This window comes from Phalacrocorax carbo, chromosome 1 (assembly GCF_963921805.1).
Source record: "Phalacrocorax carbo chromosome 1, bPhaCar2.1, whole genome shotgun sequence".
Lineage (NCBI taxonomy): Eukaryota > Metazoa > Chordata > Aves > Suliformes > Phalacrocoracidae > Phalacrocorax > Phalacrocorax carbo.
In genome coordinates, this window is record NC_087513.1 from 77,219,790 (window position 1) to 77,235,820 (window position 16,031).

Sequence of the window (16,031 nt, forward strand, 5' to 3'; positions counted from 1 at the left end):
CCCTGCCTCCACAAGGCAGGAGGAGCCAATCTTGTGTTCATGTTGGCTTTGTTCTGGCAAATTTGACCAGAAACCAAGCTCAGATGCAGTCAGCCCTAAGCTACCTTCGTGTTTGGTTGGCTTTAGCAAATACATTTTTTGGAGGAAAGGGGGAGAAAGGTATGTGGAAGCCACCCCCTAATTGGTGGCTGGCTTCTTTCATTGAGGTGCTGGATGTGCAGCTCGTGATTGCACTGAAGTCTGTGCTGTGCTTATGGGCAGACGATCTCTCCCCCGTGCTCAGGCTGTCATGTGGAGGCAGTGATGCTTCTGACTGCCTGATAGCAAAACTTGCACTGTGCCCAGTGCTAACAAACTGAGCTCTGGGTGGGAAAGGAGAAGAGTTGCTTGAGTAAAATTGACAGGCATGAGTGAACATGAAACTCCGCTGAGAATGCCACATCCTCTAAATCCCGCCCAGCACTTGGGGCCTTTCAGTACCTTGGTCACTCTTTTGCTTTTGACTAATAGCACCCCAGAGATCCTGCTTTCACTATGCTGCTAAAAACCAAAGCAAAGTAAAAAAAAATTCCAAGGAACACCCAACCCTAAACAAGAAAGCAAACAAAAGACCCCATTGCTTTGAGCCTGAACATTTCTACCTCCTTTTTACATCTTGGTGGCTTCTACATTTCAGTTGGCTTCCAAAAAAGCTCATTGCAAAGGCAGCTGTGACAGCAGTTCCAATTGTCTTAAAAAGGCAGTTTTCATGTCTCAGCTGAAAACGACGGACTGTAGCTGCTGGGATGTAAGCAAAGAGCGCCCAGTACTGCTGTGACGATGCGTGACCTGCAGGGTCTGGCCGCAGTGACTAATGGATGCAGTACTGAAACCTGAATGTCACAGCTGTGCTTGGGGTGCTTTGCACATGGAAAGGAAGCAGACAGTTGAAAAGGACACATCATTTACAGAGATGGTGTAATGGCTCCTTTCACAACTTCATCGTGTGGTGCAAGGAGTGTATCCCTCCAAAGTGAAGTGTGGAAGGAGGGTCTACACAAATTCGCTTTATCTTAAATTACTGAATTTTTATTTTTTTAAACCAATGGCTGCCTGCAAAGTCCTTATGGACTGTTTGCCTTTCTCTGTCATCTGCATCACAGCACCCGAAAACTTTGTAAAGATTTCCAGATTGTTCCCTTGTACTGCCGGACTCAGACACGTGCCTTTTGTTAGGGACCTGAGATGGTGGGAGAGAGATGAAATGTGCAGCCCAAGGGCTCAAAGACAGCTTCTGACAGCCAAAATCCCACAAAATCTCTAGTTGTGGTCTGGTGTGGAGTGCCATAAAACCTGTCACAACATTCGTGATGACAGATTGTGTCCTGAGAAAACATTGCCAAGCAGATTTGGAGAGGAGGTATTTTAGATAAAAGCGATATTAGGAAGTACTCTGAGGCAAACATCCAGGGATGACTGGATCTGTAGTTTTTTTCCTCCAGTTTATTGGAAAAATGAAGGATAGTAATAAAAAAAAATAAATAAAACTTTTACTGCCCCTATGACATCATATTTCCTGTTGAGCTAAGTGTTTTGATGAGAAATATTGCAATAAGGTTTTAAGTGTTTTGATGAGAAATATTGCAATAAGCTTTTAACATATTCTTTAGCCTTGTTTTGGTAGAGATTAACCATTGCTGCTGACTGAGAATGCGTGTGCTTGAGCTCCCACCGCTTTCTGCTGGAGCTGTGGCTGCTGGGGCTGGCGGGGAGGAAAAGTTTCCCTGCTTGACACATAGTCTATAAAAATTGGAGAGCTCTTCACTATTCTAGAGCTGAAAAATCATATGAAAACTGTTATGACACCTATCTAACCTACAGCTCCTTTTGTCACCTCTGAGGAAGCTGGAGACCTTTCCTCTTATGCTTTTCTCTCCCTCCTGTGCGGAGCACGCAGGCCGTTGAACATCCGCTCCCTGGCACCCGGCCACACCATCGTTGGTGTCCAGGCAGGGTCCAGGCACTGCTTCAGAGGGGCAGGTCTCTGACCCACCTTCCCGCTGCACCGGCCAGAGTGCTATCACCTTTAACTTGCTGCCTGGACCCGAAAGCACAGGGTGTGCAAACTCCTTACAGAATTTCCAGTGAAGAAAGAAGCTTTCCCTATTGTTCATTTATGAGCATTATAAGACATAATTTGCGGTCCTTGGGGAAGGGGAACTCAATATATTCATATAATAGTGTAAGCCCATAATGAAATTTTGGCTTCAGTTTCACCATAGGCATTCATCTCCTTTGTGCGTTTCAGTTTGGGGAAAATGGAGAAGAAAAACCAGACTATCTATCTTATTCTTTCCTGGGGTGTATTAATCATCAGAAAGTAAACAATACTTCCTGTCGAGTGTGGTTATTATTGCTTTGTTCTTGTTTTTAATATAAATGTTTTTTAGATGTCCTGCTCTTCTAACTTAATATGTTTGCATTAAACCAGTAGTTCCATTTTGTTTATTAAAATCAAACTTCCCCTTATTGCATATTGTTGTAGAATTAATTACCACCCTTTTCTGTGTTCCTTTCTTTTTCAACAAGGGAGAATTAAAGCAGCAGATGCTGGGAATACATTAGCCACAGCAGTTTTCCTAAAGATCTGACCGAGGCCTTGAATTTGCTGTTTTGTTATGGACATCTTAACCTAGAGATTTTCTGCATCAAGGCATTAGAAGAAATCACTGATATTTACATCCAAGAAGGCTCTCCCTAGAGGAGGGCTTGAAAAGAAGACCATGCAGTATTCTGCAGGGTGGGCATGTTCTTGGTTTCCTTCCTCTGATACAGGCAAGAAGTAGCTCAACCTTTTGCTTTTTACTCTCTTCTGTAAATGCCCTATAAACTTCAGGGCCCATGCTGACCTGTTAAGATCTGGTTGTTGCCAGATGTAGTTGACCCAAGCTCTGTGCATGTTTGTCACACCCTGCTTTCATGCCTTGGAGCTGGACAGCATGTGGAAACCCATGGGTGGTTCTGCTAAAGCCAATGGCTTTGAGTACGCCAGGGTAAGTTTTTTGGCCAAGAAATCTGGCTACTTGCCTGAAATGGCAAATCCTGCAGTTGCTTTGGCAAAAGCTTTGTGTTTTCACAGAAGCCCCAGCAATGCCATCCAATTGTATACTTTTTCTGTAAGTTGTGACATTTTCTATGTGTGTTTCAGGGAGTAGCCATCTGTAACACTCCTTTTCCCATAGCAGTTCTGGAGGAATTAGAGATATAACTTGTGCAGGCTTAAATGGGATGGCCGAGCCGATGGCTTGAGGTGGGAGGTGGCACAGTGAAGGCAAGCCGAAGTCCAGCACACCTCAGCCAAGCAGGCTGAAACTTTCAGGGTTTGGGTCAGATCACTCAATGCTTTCAGACACATCCTTGGTATGTGCTTGCGTGTACTGGGTGAGTGGCTACTTCTTTTGATCTGAGGCAGCCTCTGGGTGTTTGACTTTGCAGTGGGAAAGGAGCTTGGCTGAGGTATGCAGCTGCTACTTGGATACATGCAAACAGCTGTGCCGACAACAAAAGGAGTTTGGGTTCTCTCTGGCTTAGAAGAGTCTCAGCTCACAGTTAGCAGGCACGCAGCTTGGCCTTCCTTCAGACTCCACTATTTTTACCCTACTCTGCTCCAAAGTTTATTTGCTGGTTGCCAGCTCACCGAGGTTTGTCTCCTCAATTCATCTCAGCAGAGCCTGGGCAGCAGCAGCAAAGCCAAAGCCCAACCTCATGGTACAAACTGAACAGCATCTGGACAGCAGAGTGTGGTTTTAAATTGCAAATGCAAAGCATGCATTTAGAAGTGTTTTTAGTTTTAACAACCGCTTCCTTCCTCAGTACACACAGATGCTTCTGGCTCATTGTATAAAGGAGGGAAACGCCTCACCGCCTGGTGATGGAGCAAGGCATGGGAGCTGTGGTAGGGCTGGAAAAACACACCTGAGACAAGGCAAGACCCAGCAAAGGCAATGGAATTGTTGCAGGAGTTGGGCCCTGGAGGAGAGGACAGCATGAGGGACCCTGGATCAAACCGCAGGAAGTGGCCACAAGCGGTGTAGAAACCTGCCCATAGCACCAGGCTGCAGGAGTTTATCACAGCTCTGACAGAGTTCCTTTTAGGAGCAAGGCTTGGTCCAGAGCATGCTGGACCTCCACATGGGCACTGCAATGGGGTCTCATCTAGGAGGTCTGAACCTCTAGTGACTACAAATGTGGGCTGCAAGGATTGCAGGGGAGAATGGGCATTTTGCACCAACTGGAGAGAGATGGTGAGTAAAGACCATGGTCCAGCCAAAATACCCTTCATTTAACTGTTGGGGAGGAGAAGCGAAATGGAAAACTGGATTTGCCCAATTTGTCCTTTCCTGCCAACAAGGAATGTGTGGCTCTGCACAAGGATGCTGGAAGCTTTAGTGCAGCGAGATGATAAGTAAGGAGATTTCTTAATATTGGTGATTCTCCCCTGCAATAGCACGGCCTGATTTCCTGTTGTCTGAGAATTGGGAAATGGCAGGAGGAGTTAAAAGAGGAAGATGCAGTGTTCAAGTAGTCCAAGTATGCCTATTTTATTCCAGGCCTGAATCTGTTCCAGTTTCGGGCACTTCTTCTGAACATCTGTGGTACCCCTTCTGGTGCTGTGAGGCTAAAGTACCTGAGAAAACGGAGCAAGCCCCCAACCGAAGCCATCAGCTGATGATGTCTTAGTCGAAAATAAAAGCATTCATGTGCAGAGTAGAAGGGACAATGTTTTAGAAGGTGAAAAGGTTGGTCCAAGCAGCTAGGTTTGCTTGCTCGGTGCCAGGAGGCATGGATGGGTCTTGGGGATGGTGGGAGCACCCGCAGGTGTGTGAAAAAGCGCTGCCTGCTATGGTTAGAGCAGTAGCTTCTTGTATATGGGCAGTGCTGGAAAAAGATATGAAATGGAGGAATGATGACTAAGCAGCACAAACAACAGAAACCGACTCTTGTGCTGCTTGCCTGCAGCCCAGGAGCTCAACCAAAATTTGGCTGTGGGCTTAAGGGGTGCTTTTTATTCATGTGGCATTTGTACGGGTAGTATAACAACATGTAAAATCTGTGAGACTCACAGTATTGTGTGATTTCTTTTCCTAGGGTTTGGGACTTTTTCCTTTTTTTATTAGCTAGAGATATTTACTTTAACAAACAGCCATGCAGTTAGTGAAGAGAAAAGGGCAAGGCTGTGAAATGTTTTTGAGCTCTTATACCTGCATACTAATAGCAGCTATAGCACAAGGATGCTGTGTCTCCTGGCTAGGTATCTTCCCAACTGGCTTTTTCTGGTGACTGCTTACAGCGTGTTCACTCAGGGAAAGAGAAGGTGTACTGTGTGGTTAAAATGATAATGGAGTTTATACAGCAAATCCTAGCTATCAGTTACTCACTGGAGGTGGTACTTCCTACTGCGCTATCACCTACCGCAGCAGCATTTGCAACATAAGTTCTTCTAACAAAATCCGGGCACGCTAGGGAAGCGTGGCTTTGCAGTGAACAGTTTGATATTGCACAATACCAGTTATCAATGTTATAATATACTTGATTCCTGAGCCAGCAAATACTGGAGGAACAAGCTGGTGTTTCCTATGTTGGGGAGCAAAAAGCCCGAGGTCAAATGCAACATAGCTTTTTAGATGCTTCTAAGATTTGAATTGTTTTCAGTAGTCCAAAATGAAAAAAAGGCATTTTTCAGCAGTAACTATAAGGCAGTTAGAACCAAAATTGTTTAAAAAAAAGGTAATTTTTGAGAATGCCTTAAAGTAAAACTGGAGTTTAGCTGGCCAATAGGAGAGGAGTCTCAAATATTACCTCAGTCAAGCTTTCTTTGTTTGTTGTCAAAGCTAAGGATTTAAACCCAATCGTCATTGATAGTTCTCAAGGCAACAAAGCAGCTATTCGTGTTCAAGTACTGTCACCCATCATGGCCCAGAACATGTCCTGAGATTCCCAGCAGCTATCAAAACCTTTCCTGACGCACAGAGCTCTACCTTATGTGCTGGTTGTTTTGGATTGCGAAAGATTCAGCAGCTCCTTCCAGTGGGACAGCATTGAGAGTCACGAGGAGGCAGAGAGATGATTGAGAAAAGTTATGTTAATATTCCCTAGCTTCAAAAAAATAAATAAAAAAAAAGAAAAATAAAGCAGGCTTGCACAATAGCAGAGGTAAGTATGCAGGCACACGCCTCATATTAGAGAGAGTGTGTTGCTTTAGTTTTCATGACGAGCACAAGCCACTGGGGAAGTGTGGCCTGTGCTCCCACTGGAAGCTGTGAGAGCACGCGCTTCAGGAAGGATTTATCCTCGAGAGTGCTGTCCTCTACAGTGGGGCTGCAACAGGGAAGTACAGGCATCTCTAACGGGATTTTTTTTTTATTTTGTATTTTGTTGGAAAAGTATAAAAAAGGAAGGCGCAAAGGCTAGCTGATGAAAGTGTAGTGAAAAAAAGGAGAAGAGTTTCCCTTTCTTTAGATGACTTTTCAGTTCTTTACAAATTCCTCCTGATTCCTTATTGTCCTTACACATAAACACCAGTGATGGAATTGCACTTAAGGATGAAGTGAGGAATTCAAACTTGAGAAGAGCCTGAGGGTCTGTACAGTTCAGCTGTTCAAAAAGTTAAAATTCTGATTGGGAAATTCAAGCCATTATACACTTGCACATGAACGCCCACATGTACCTAATATATTAGTATGTTTTTCCCCCACAGTCTCCATTTTCCACACAAATTAAATTAACTGTTGAGAATAACCTGGGTGAGAAGGACAGGGTTTTGTTTTCTTGGAAGTAAATATGAAAACTGAGATACCTGCTGTCTCCTTGTCCTTCTGTACCTGTGAACAACAAGCAGATCGGCAGCTTTCTTATTTCCAGTGAGAACAAACACTTTAAAGGAACTGGCTGTGATGTTCCTGTTTGTTTATGATTTGGTGAAAATGGCTTGGTAATGGCAGTGTCTAAGTCACTATCAGCATTTTAACATCTTCTATGGAAATTCCAGAGATATTTAATTTGCTTACTTGGTATATAAAAGCTGTTCCTGCTGGGCATAATGTGTTGAATATAATTCTTACTCAATTACTAGAAGCGCACTGTAAAAATTGTTGAAACTTGCTAAGGGAGCCGTAACACACCCAATATGTCAATTTACAGTTTCTCTTCTCATTTGTCTTGTAGATTTCGCTGTTTTTGTAATTGCAAGTGCAGTCTGAGAAGGGGAGTAGGTTGCGATTATTTGTGTTTTTATGTATTTATGTGTTTTTAAACTTGTCTTTTGTCCTCTCTTTCTTTCTGCGATATGTCTCCATAAGTCTTAGCACAGTGGGATGTAATTGTAGTCTCTTACAGTTGCAAAAAACCTAAGAATTATTGAAGTGTTGCTTTAATGAAAATGATCCTTCTCCTTTTCTGAGCTGCAAGGAATGAACTAGGTTACATGAAATAAGTCACATTACAAAGGATTTATCTTTTTTTTTTTTTTAATTCAGCTTTAAAATTTCTGTATTTTTGCCTGTTTAGGTGTATTCCTGCAGCATAGTCTCTGATCTAGGGTTATTCACCTGATATTGAAAGCATAATTTCTAATGTGAAAAGGTACACCCTGTGTTTGTAAATGCCAGCATTTCACTTGGACATCAAAGATTCAGGATGAGCCAAGGAGAACAAGTGCTGGACAGGACAACATCTGAGGAAAACTCATGCTTGGGAGCCACAGCACAAAGAAGAGCAAGAACCGTTTCTGTCTAGGGAAGCAACCTGTACTGAGAGGCAAGAAGCCCCCCCGGACTCTCCCTCCTGTTGTGGACTGCGTTAGGACCTGGACTCCCCGTGTATAGTACTGAAATTTTCTTGAGGAGTAGGTGGGTGAAGGAGAAGCTTTAAGTGAAAACAAAACTACCAACAGAAAACAGCGATTGTTTTTTGGTGGTTTTGTGTGTGTGTGCATGTGTGTAATCTAGTTGTCAAAAATGTTCCCTTTTGGTAGTCTGAAAGCTGAAATTTCAGCTCAGCATGCTTAATATTTTTGGAACATTGTCAATGATGCCTCCTAAACAACAGGTGACAGAGGGACCTGAGAGAGCAGAGTGTGGTTTAGAAAGTCTAAACCTTTCTGGGAAAACTGTCCAAATCCTTCAGCCTGGCAGGGGAAAAAAAGAAATAATCTCTTGCCTTTGTGAATTGTTGGTCCTGTCTTTTTGTAAAGAGCAAGTTGAACTGTATTTGCCCCTGCCTCAGCCTGGTAGATGGACCTACTATATCATCCATGTGGGACAGAGTACTTCGTGTGTGGAAATCAAAATGTTGCTTTCTTTCTGCTCAGTTGCACATTTGGCCTTTTCAGCTAGCCTTGACTAGTGGAAAGATTATGTTTTCTTCTTAGCAGTCTCTGTTCAGTATCCCATACTTCCCTCTTAAATAGCTGGTATTAGCAACTGCTGGAAATGTGATGCAGAATAAATGGACCATGTATTTATTTACATAATGGCCTTAGCCTTTTTTTTGGGGTTTTTTTTGGTTTTTTTTTTTTTTTTTGTGGTGTGGTTTGGGTTTTGGGGGACCTTTTTTTCCCCTCCAAATCCAAGCATCATTCCTTGCATTAAATACGCTCTCTTCATTTCCCCTTGTATAAACCTCTTGTATAAACTATGGAGTACTGGTAGCTGGGGATTTCCCTGCAGATGGAAAGGAAACCATGAAGTTTGAAGCTACTGGAAAAAGTGAAAACTTAAATCTCTACAGCTATTCCAGACAGTCTTTGAAACATTAAAGCAAGTTTTATTACAGAGATTAGTTTACGTTACACTCATTTATTAAAACCTAAGGACGTCTTTATAAAAACTACCGTATATAAAGACAAGAGCAGTGCAATAGCAGTGTAAAACACATTTTTTGGTTTACTTAGCAATCACTTTAGAAAGACAACATGATTCATAATATGAAGTTAGAGAATGCTGCAAAAAATAGGACAGGATTAGATCAAAAACTAGATTAGCAAATCACTGGACACTGGCACGTACTGATTTCAAACATCGAGTGTTATGTAAACAGTATTATTGTCAATGTATTAATAGACTGAGAAATCACTGTAACCCTAGAATTTCTAGTTAGCTTAGTTAGCCTAAAATTTGACTGCAGACTATTAAAATAGACTATTGTACTGTATATATTATCTTCTTAATGATTTACTATTTCTTTAAAAAGAGGACTAGAAGAAATGCCTGTCTTATACAAGAGAATTTTAAAGGCTGAGAAAAGATGTTTCTTCCTGGCGAGTGGGTGAGGTTTTGTTTTTGTTGCTTTACTTTTCATACACCATCACTGGTGGCTAAACAGAACTGACTGCAAAAATCACTTTGACATGTTACTTCATCGCTTCTTCAAGTGGACAGGTCTCATATACAAATTACAGCCATAATAAAACTATTAAAACCAGTTATCTAAAATAGCTGCTACAATATGCTGAAGTATATATATTAAGAGGCCAGATTGCTTTCACTGTTTTTGTAAGATCGATAACCAGGCACGAAAGATGGTTAATTACAACATCAAGTCCTGCACAAGCTTTATAAGTTAACTTTTTATGTCCTACATTATGCACAGCAATTATTAAGAAGTTGGACACTCAGTTCCCAGTAAAACTGAAGAGAGAAAATTGGTTGGACAAGGAAGGAGGTTTCTGGAGCATGGAAGTTGTTAATAGCCACTGAGTCAGACAGCTGCCATTGTTAAACAGGGTGTACAAGGGAATTATACAATTATGTAAATGTTAATTTTATTTCCTTTGTTTTTCCAACTATATCAGGATGAACATAGAGGAAAATATATTTCTTTTAGTCCGGGTCTTTTTCTGTAGAGGGGTATTGTGTTTGAACCAGTCTTTTTCTGCAGAAATAATTGAAGAATTCATTGCAGTTTATCTGGCTCACCGTAATTTTGATCAGTTAAATGCAGAGGGATATCAGAGCACTGCTACACAGATGGCTGAGGTGGTCAGGTGACTGTCTAGCCAGTGCTCTCCTGCAGTGTCCCAAAGGCTAAAGGAGAAGGGCCGATAGTGATGGTGGTAGGGAAAGACGTGTGGTGCACTATTTCCCTTTAGTTTAAGGCCCAACAAGCATTAGTCTTATTCAGGATCTTATATTCTGCTGAATTAGAAAGCCTAGCAGATGATTATAACAACACAGTTGATGAACACTTGTTCATCAGCTGTGACATGGATTTATCCATAAATTAACGGGTAGGCAAAATCAGAATTTCAGCCAGAGAGTATCTACCTTCTATTAACTGGCTCCATATAGAGAATAGAAGAAAACAAACAAACGAAATGCACATCAGTTACAAGGTATACATGTACTAGAAGTAAAGCATAAAACTGCTCATTAATAACGCACAAATTCCCAAAGGGAAAAAAACCCTTACAAAATACAGTAAGTCACACAAACCAGTATCTAATACAAATTCCTTCATGAACATAAGCTTTTTACAAAGCTCTCTGTGGCGGTCATCACCTCACAATGAAAGTAGGTGCTGGTAGAATGAAAAAGGAGCAAACAGCTACTACAAAGCGCCAGGGTAACACTGATTACTGTAGATACGTACTTTGTTGAGTGTGTGCAGGGGTTGTAGATCTTGGAGCCAACGTGAGAGTGTGGAGAAGATGTGATGCTGGCAGAGGTATGGATGGCACTGCTTCCAGCTACTTGGTTTCCTTTGCTTTTCTTGCAAGCTGACACTAATAGCACCACCTTACATCTCATAGGGTTAGCTCTCCCACCACCAGGAGCACTGGCCCTTTCCCTCCTGAAGCTCTCATCATCAAGGAGAGAGCAGTCTAGACTGCCTGCTAGTATCTGCAAGCTACTTATAGTGTGTCTTTGCTGGAGGTCCTTTTTGTTCCCAGCTGAAGTGCTTTGAACGTTCTGTAATGCTCTGATGAAAGATTAATTTCAGAAAACTAGAATCTCTTAGGTCTAGCATCAATCAAGGTTTAAAAAATACTTACTCTGTTTTATTTGAAGTGCTACATTCCTCACACTGTAGAACACCCCAGTAGCTCTGTGGCAGCTCTGTTACGGCTCTAAAAGCTGAGTTGCACGCAGAGGTGCTTACGCAGGAGCTTCTGTGAACAGAGAATGGGCCAGGCCTTAAGCTTACCCAGGACAGGATGGGGAGTCTAATGCCTGCAGGGTGTAATTTGAATTCTTTCTTATTAGCTGTTGCCTGCCCTTACTCAGTGATACGTGGCATTTTTTACTGGTTGGTTTGCAAAGAAAAGGGGCATGTGCATATTGGTATCCTACGCGGATTGGGCCTTCCTTGAAGACTGGGCACTCCTGTGGTCTCCAGATTTGTTGGGTCCCCCAGCACTATTTAATCCTGCGTGGTTTTAGTCATGTACCATCATGCACTCCAGTAGCTGTGAATTAGCTTGAATCACTCAGTAGCCTATTGCTTTTGAGTTCAACAGAAGACCGAAATTCACTCAAATCAGAGAGGTACAAAAGGAAAACTTGATCGCTCATTGACAAGGTGTTCCTCATGTTGCTTATACAGTAAAATATATGGTTATTTTAAAGTATTTCAGATTTGCAGGAGAAAATACTAGGCATGAAGGATTAATTTGGCATTATCATGGCTTTGTGTTATGATTTCTAGATGATTTCTCTTCGGTTGTCATGGCCAGGTTCTCTCTTAAATAATTGAATTGCACAGGATTTGCTTAAGTAATTGATACTGTATAATTTTAAAATAAACCTGTCCTGTGGAAAATTAAATCAAGCTATTGCAACCTAGTGACCAAGTACTCCACATACTTCTGTGGTAGCATCATTGCCCTTCTGGCTTACAAATGAATTCTTAGATTTGTGAGGGGTAAACTCTGAAGCTAGTCGGTGGCTGAGGGAATTGGATTATTGCCTTGTAAAGCAGAGGGACAATGGTATTATTGCTTTTGAAATATATAGTTATTTTCTTATCTTTCTTTTTCAGCTTCAAAGAGTATGGGGGTGCAATGGGATGTCTGTGTTGCTTAATAAAGCTCCTCTCATCAGGAGGGTGTGTGAAGCTGAAGCCAAGATGTGCTCAGATGTTTGATGTCTTAGATCATTGCCAAATATCTTAAAATGTGTATTAAGGTTGAAATGATTGCTACCCTGCAGTTGACTTGATGAAAGGGCTTCACTTAACCTTGTAATGCATATGACAATATGCCTAACAGTGATGGGGATTGCCAGCATCTACCCTATTGTGACAAAACATTCACCAGAGAACTTTGGAAAAACTCACATTCAGTATTCTGACACTTAGATTAGGCTCAACTGGCAATAGATGGATGGGGAGGCAAAGAAAAGTTATCTACCAAGGGTTTGTCTTGTGATCTTTTTCCACCTTTGTGTGGATTTGCCAGAGCAACTTAATTTTCTTCCCATTGAACATTTCCTCAAATATGATGCTTCCTTTCAGAGATACTATTGTCAGTCTAGAATTAAAATATTGCTTACAGACTACTTTCTTCTGGAGACTTTTTCTGTATCATTGCCTACAGAAGTTGTCTGAATCGTATTTCTCTTCAGGTGACTTGCTGAATACCTCTCTCGCAGTCTTTCTCTCTCCTGCTTATCCATCATTTTTTTCAGCTCTTGTCATTTAGTTGTTTTTCTTGAAAGCTGCTCCGTGAAGTATGATCTTACCTCTCCCATCTTGAGGCACATCAATATAATTTTCTGGAAGACATAAACCACAAATGTTCCTGTAATGTTTCCTGAGCACACAGCATCAAAGTATTTCCTGTAAAGAAAAACTTGTAGTTTTCTCAGTTGTGGAATTAATTTGGGGAGGTAAGAAAGAGGAAGGAAAATGTGAGAAAGAAAGAAGAGCTGTTAGGAGGTCTCTACCTTCCCTTGTTAGCGCTATTTGGCCCAGTGTGAGCTTGTGTGATACGGATAGTTACATTCTCCTTCTCTTTTTTCCTATATAGTCAGAGTGGAGGCTAACCTTGTTTCTCCCTATTCATATTAAACTGGTCCTGGTTCTGCAAAATATTAATCACATGGTAGGTGTGCAAGCTGCTTATTCTTACTTGTAACCTGGGGGAACACGGAGTGCTGCCTAGCTCCTGGGTCTGTGTGCATACCTGAAGTGCTGATGGTGTGTGCCAGGCCAACCCCTGGGTGAGCATTATCAAGAGGGAATCCTGGGGACTTAGCAGGGAGGGAGATGGGATTCTTTCCTGCAGGTCATGGAGCCTTGGCTGCTGGAGACAGCAAGGCTGTATGCTCCATTATAAAAATCAAATTTCACCCCAAATCCCTCTTCCTGTATTTATGCCACTGTACCCATTCCACATTGTTGTGTTGTCTACTACCTGTGAGATGAAAAGATCAAATACTCACCTGAAAAAGTGAAAGAGAAAATGCAAAGAACTGCTAACCTCTTCATTTCTACTGCTCGTAGTCTACTCTGAAAGTACAAAGTGCAGAGGGCTTCCGTCTGCAACCATAAATTTACTTATCTCCATGGATATCTCCATGGATAATCTCATCGGAGCTGTTTACATGAGTAGAGTGTGCCGGTGACCATATGGTAAATGCCTTTATCAAATGGCATGGCGACCTCCTATTGCACTCATTACCAACATATGCATCAGACCAAGCATAGGCTGCTTACTCTAACCCCTATTCCTTTTATATGATGAGAAAAAAATGCACTTCTATTTCCACATATGTAAATGTGTAAGTATTACATTCATGTGCTTTCAACACAGAAGTATTGTGAGTATTTGTCATTGCCTCCTGGACATAACAAATGCTTTAAATCTGCCCATCTTTACCTTGCGCAGAGTGTGTGTGTGTAAACGGCTATGTGATCTGTCCATACATGAACTATGGCAGCGTGTAGGTAAATTAGCTGAAAGCCCAACTAGGGAAAGTTTTGAGGTTACTTATAATAATAAATTAAAGCAATGCATCTTTTTGCTCAAGCAGGCAAACATAATGGTCCAAATACAAGCTGCTGGAAGCACAATTTAGTATCCTAGTAGCAACAATACTTAATTAACTTCTCCCACCAGACAGAGTTCTTTGCATATTGGGTATTCCCAAATCTACATGCTACATTATACATATTGCATTCCATTAATGTATAAAAAATAAAGAAACATCTAATTCAGACAGCAGAGTATCTGTGGGAATCAGCATGTTTGAGGTTATTTAGTGTTTTACCCACCAAATCTATTCAGTATCTGAGGCTTGAGTCTCAACTTTTGTGTTGGCATAACTTCTTTGAAATTGCAGCGGTGAATCTGCTTAGAAGTGCAAGATCAGGTAGGCAGCCACCTCAGCTGTAGATCAACTGTATTATCTTAGTTCAGATTTAGGCATTTCTCACAGTACTGCTAGCCAGAGAGGACCTCTGAGCAGAAATATGCAATTGTCCCCTAACTCTGAGGATTTAAGTCTTCACCCAAAACTCAGTTAAATGAAACCTATGTCGAGGTTTGACAGTTAATTGCTTTCTAATACTCAGATAGACTAGACAGCTTTATTCACGTTAGAAATGCAAAAAAATTACTTTGCCTTCTTTGTTCTGTCAGTGTCCTTTTTTGATGTTGGTAGAAAGGGATACTAACAAAACATGTAAACCTGTCTTTTGTGAGGTCTGCAGGCAGCCGAAGTTTAAAACAGTTGTTTGTATCTAGAAGAGAGTCTCCTGAGACTTATTTATAACTAATTTAAAAAATACCTGGGGAGAGAGAAACTGAAGAGTAAGAGCACATATCATGGCTTGGAGCCACCTACATCCTTCACAGCACCTTCAGTTGTTTCTTTTCACTCTTCCGTAGTGTTGTGTGCTTTAGCACAGATGAAATGCTTTACTGATCTACAATCTGCAGTTTTAATCACTAAATTGTTTGATAGGATGTGATTTATTTTAGTTATTTATTAACTTTAAAAGAAATGTTTAGAGATAGAGCAGGTAGAGCAGGCATTTGTGTGCTCCAGGACAGAATGCAGATTTAAATGTGTCAGACTGATCAGCCAGTTACTCTTTTCCTGTACCTGAGAATCCCAAACTTGCTCCTGGCCAGATCCTTCTTCCAAGATTAATGTAAAAACAAGAGTGTCACCAAGGTGGTGTAAAATGAGAGTTCCTGGATCCAAAGACCGCAGGAAAGGTTATGAATATTTGTATGCAGCACGGAAGATAAAATATCACTTGTGTGAGTAGCTTCAATTCTCTGCCAGTTCCCCTAATGTGTGTGTAAAGCTATGGGAGAATGAGTGGGAGGATGAGAACAGCAGAGCCAGCAAGACATAGACCACACTCAGCTCTGAAAGCCTTGGACATCGAGTATGAAGCATTCACCCTTCATTTCCCGAGCTCCTGGCTGAGCCTGGTGCCGAATCAATAGCTTCTGCCTGAAACTGAACCCTGACAGGAGAGACGCCAGGCCAAAAGGTCCTCTTCCTCTAGCAAGAAGTGGAGTGGGGTGTGTGATTGACGGATTGACGGCTGGACCAGTAAAGGTGAGACGTACTGCTTCAGATCATTTTGCAATAGTGGGATCAGTGAAAATACTTGCATTTTCCTAAGAAAGATGAACACTAATTTCCATGTGCAGTTAGCCAGAGTATTATATCCCAGCCTCCCAACACTGTGTGCTTGGCAACAGAAACCCAGTATTTGTCACTTCTGGTCACTGCTACAGGATTTTAATGTATTTAGAGCTGACGCATGTGCTCTGGAGGTGGCTCAGGTTGCTCCTACTCACTAGCAAAGGTTACCGTCATTGTGTGGCACCCCAGATCGCCATCGCTGCCCTACCTGACTGCTCAGTGAACAGCACCCAGTCAAGTTGCATCAGTTGTTGCCTGGCAAGGAAGTAGCTAACTAAAAGATTGCCTCCCTTTCCACAGCGATGACTTTGCATGGCGGCTTAGTTCTGCTGGAAAAAATGGCATCCATTAATAATGAAGGAATGATTCAGAGCCTCTGGAGACAAGTTT

General features: G+C 41.8%; 1 protein-coding gene across 1 annotated transcript in view; it reads right to left on the minus strand.

Moving 5' to 3' along the window:
- Window positions 1-8,781: 8,781 nt before the first annotated feature.
- SHISAL1 (shisa like 1) overlaps window positions 8,782-16,031 on the minus strand; it is an 83,840-nt gene continuing 76,590 nt past the window's right edge. The window contains exon 5 of the mRNA XM_064461110.1: window positions 8,782-12,749. Coding sequence (XP_064317180.1) covers window position 12,749 — 1 coding nt within the window. The 3' untranslated portion in view covers window positions 8,782-12,748. The remainder of the gene's footprint in view (window positions 12,750-16,031) is intronic.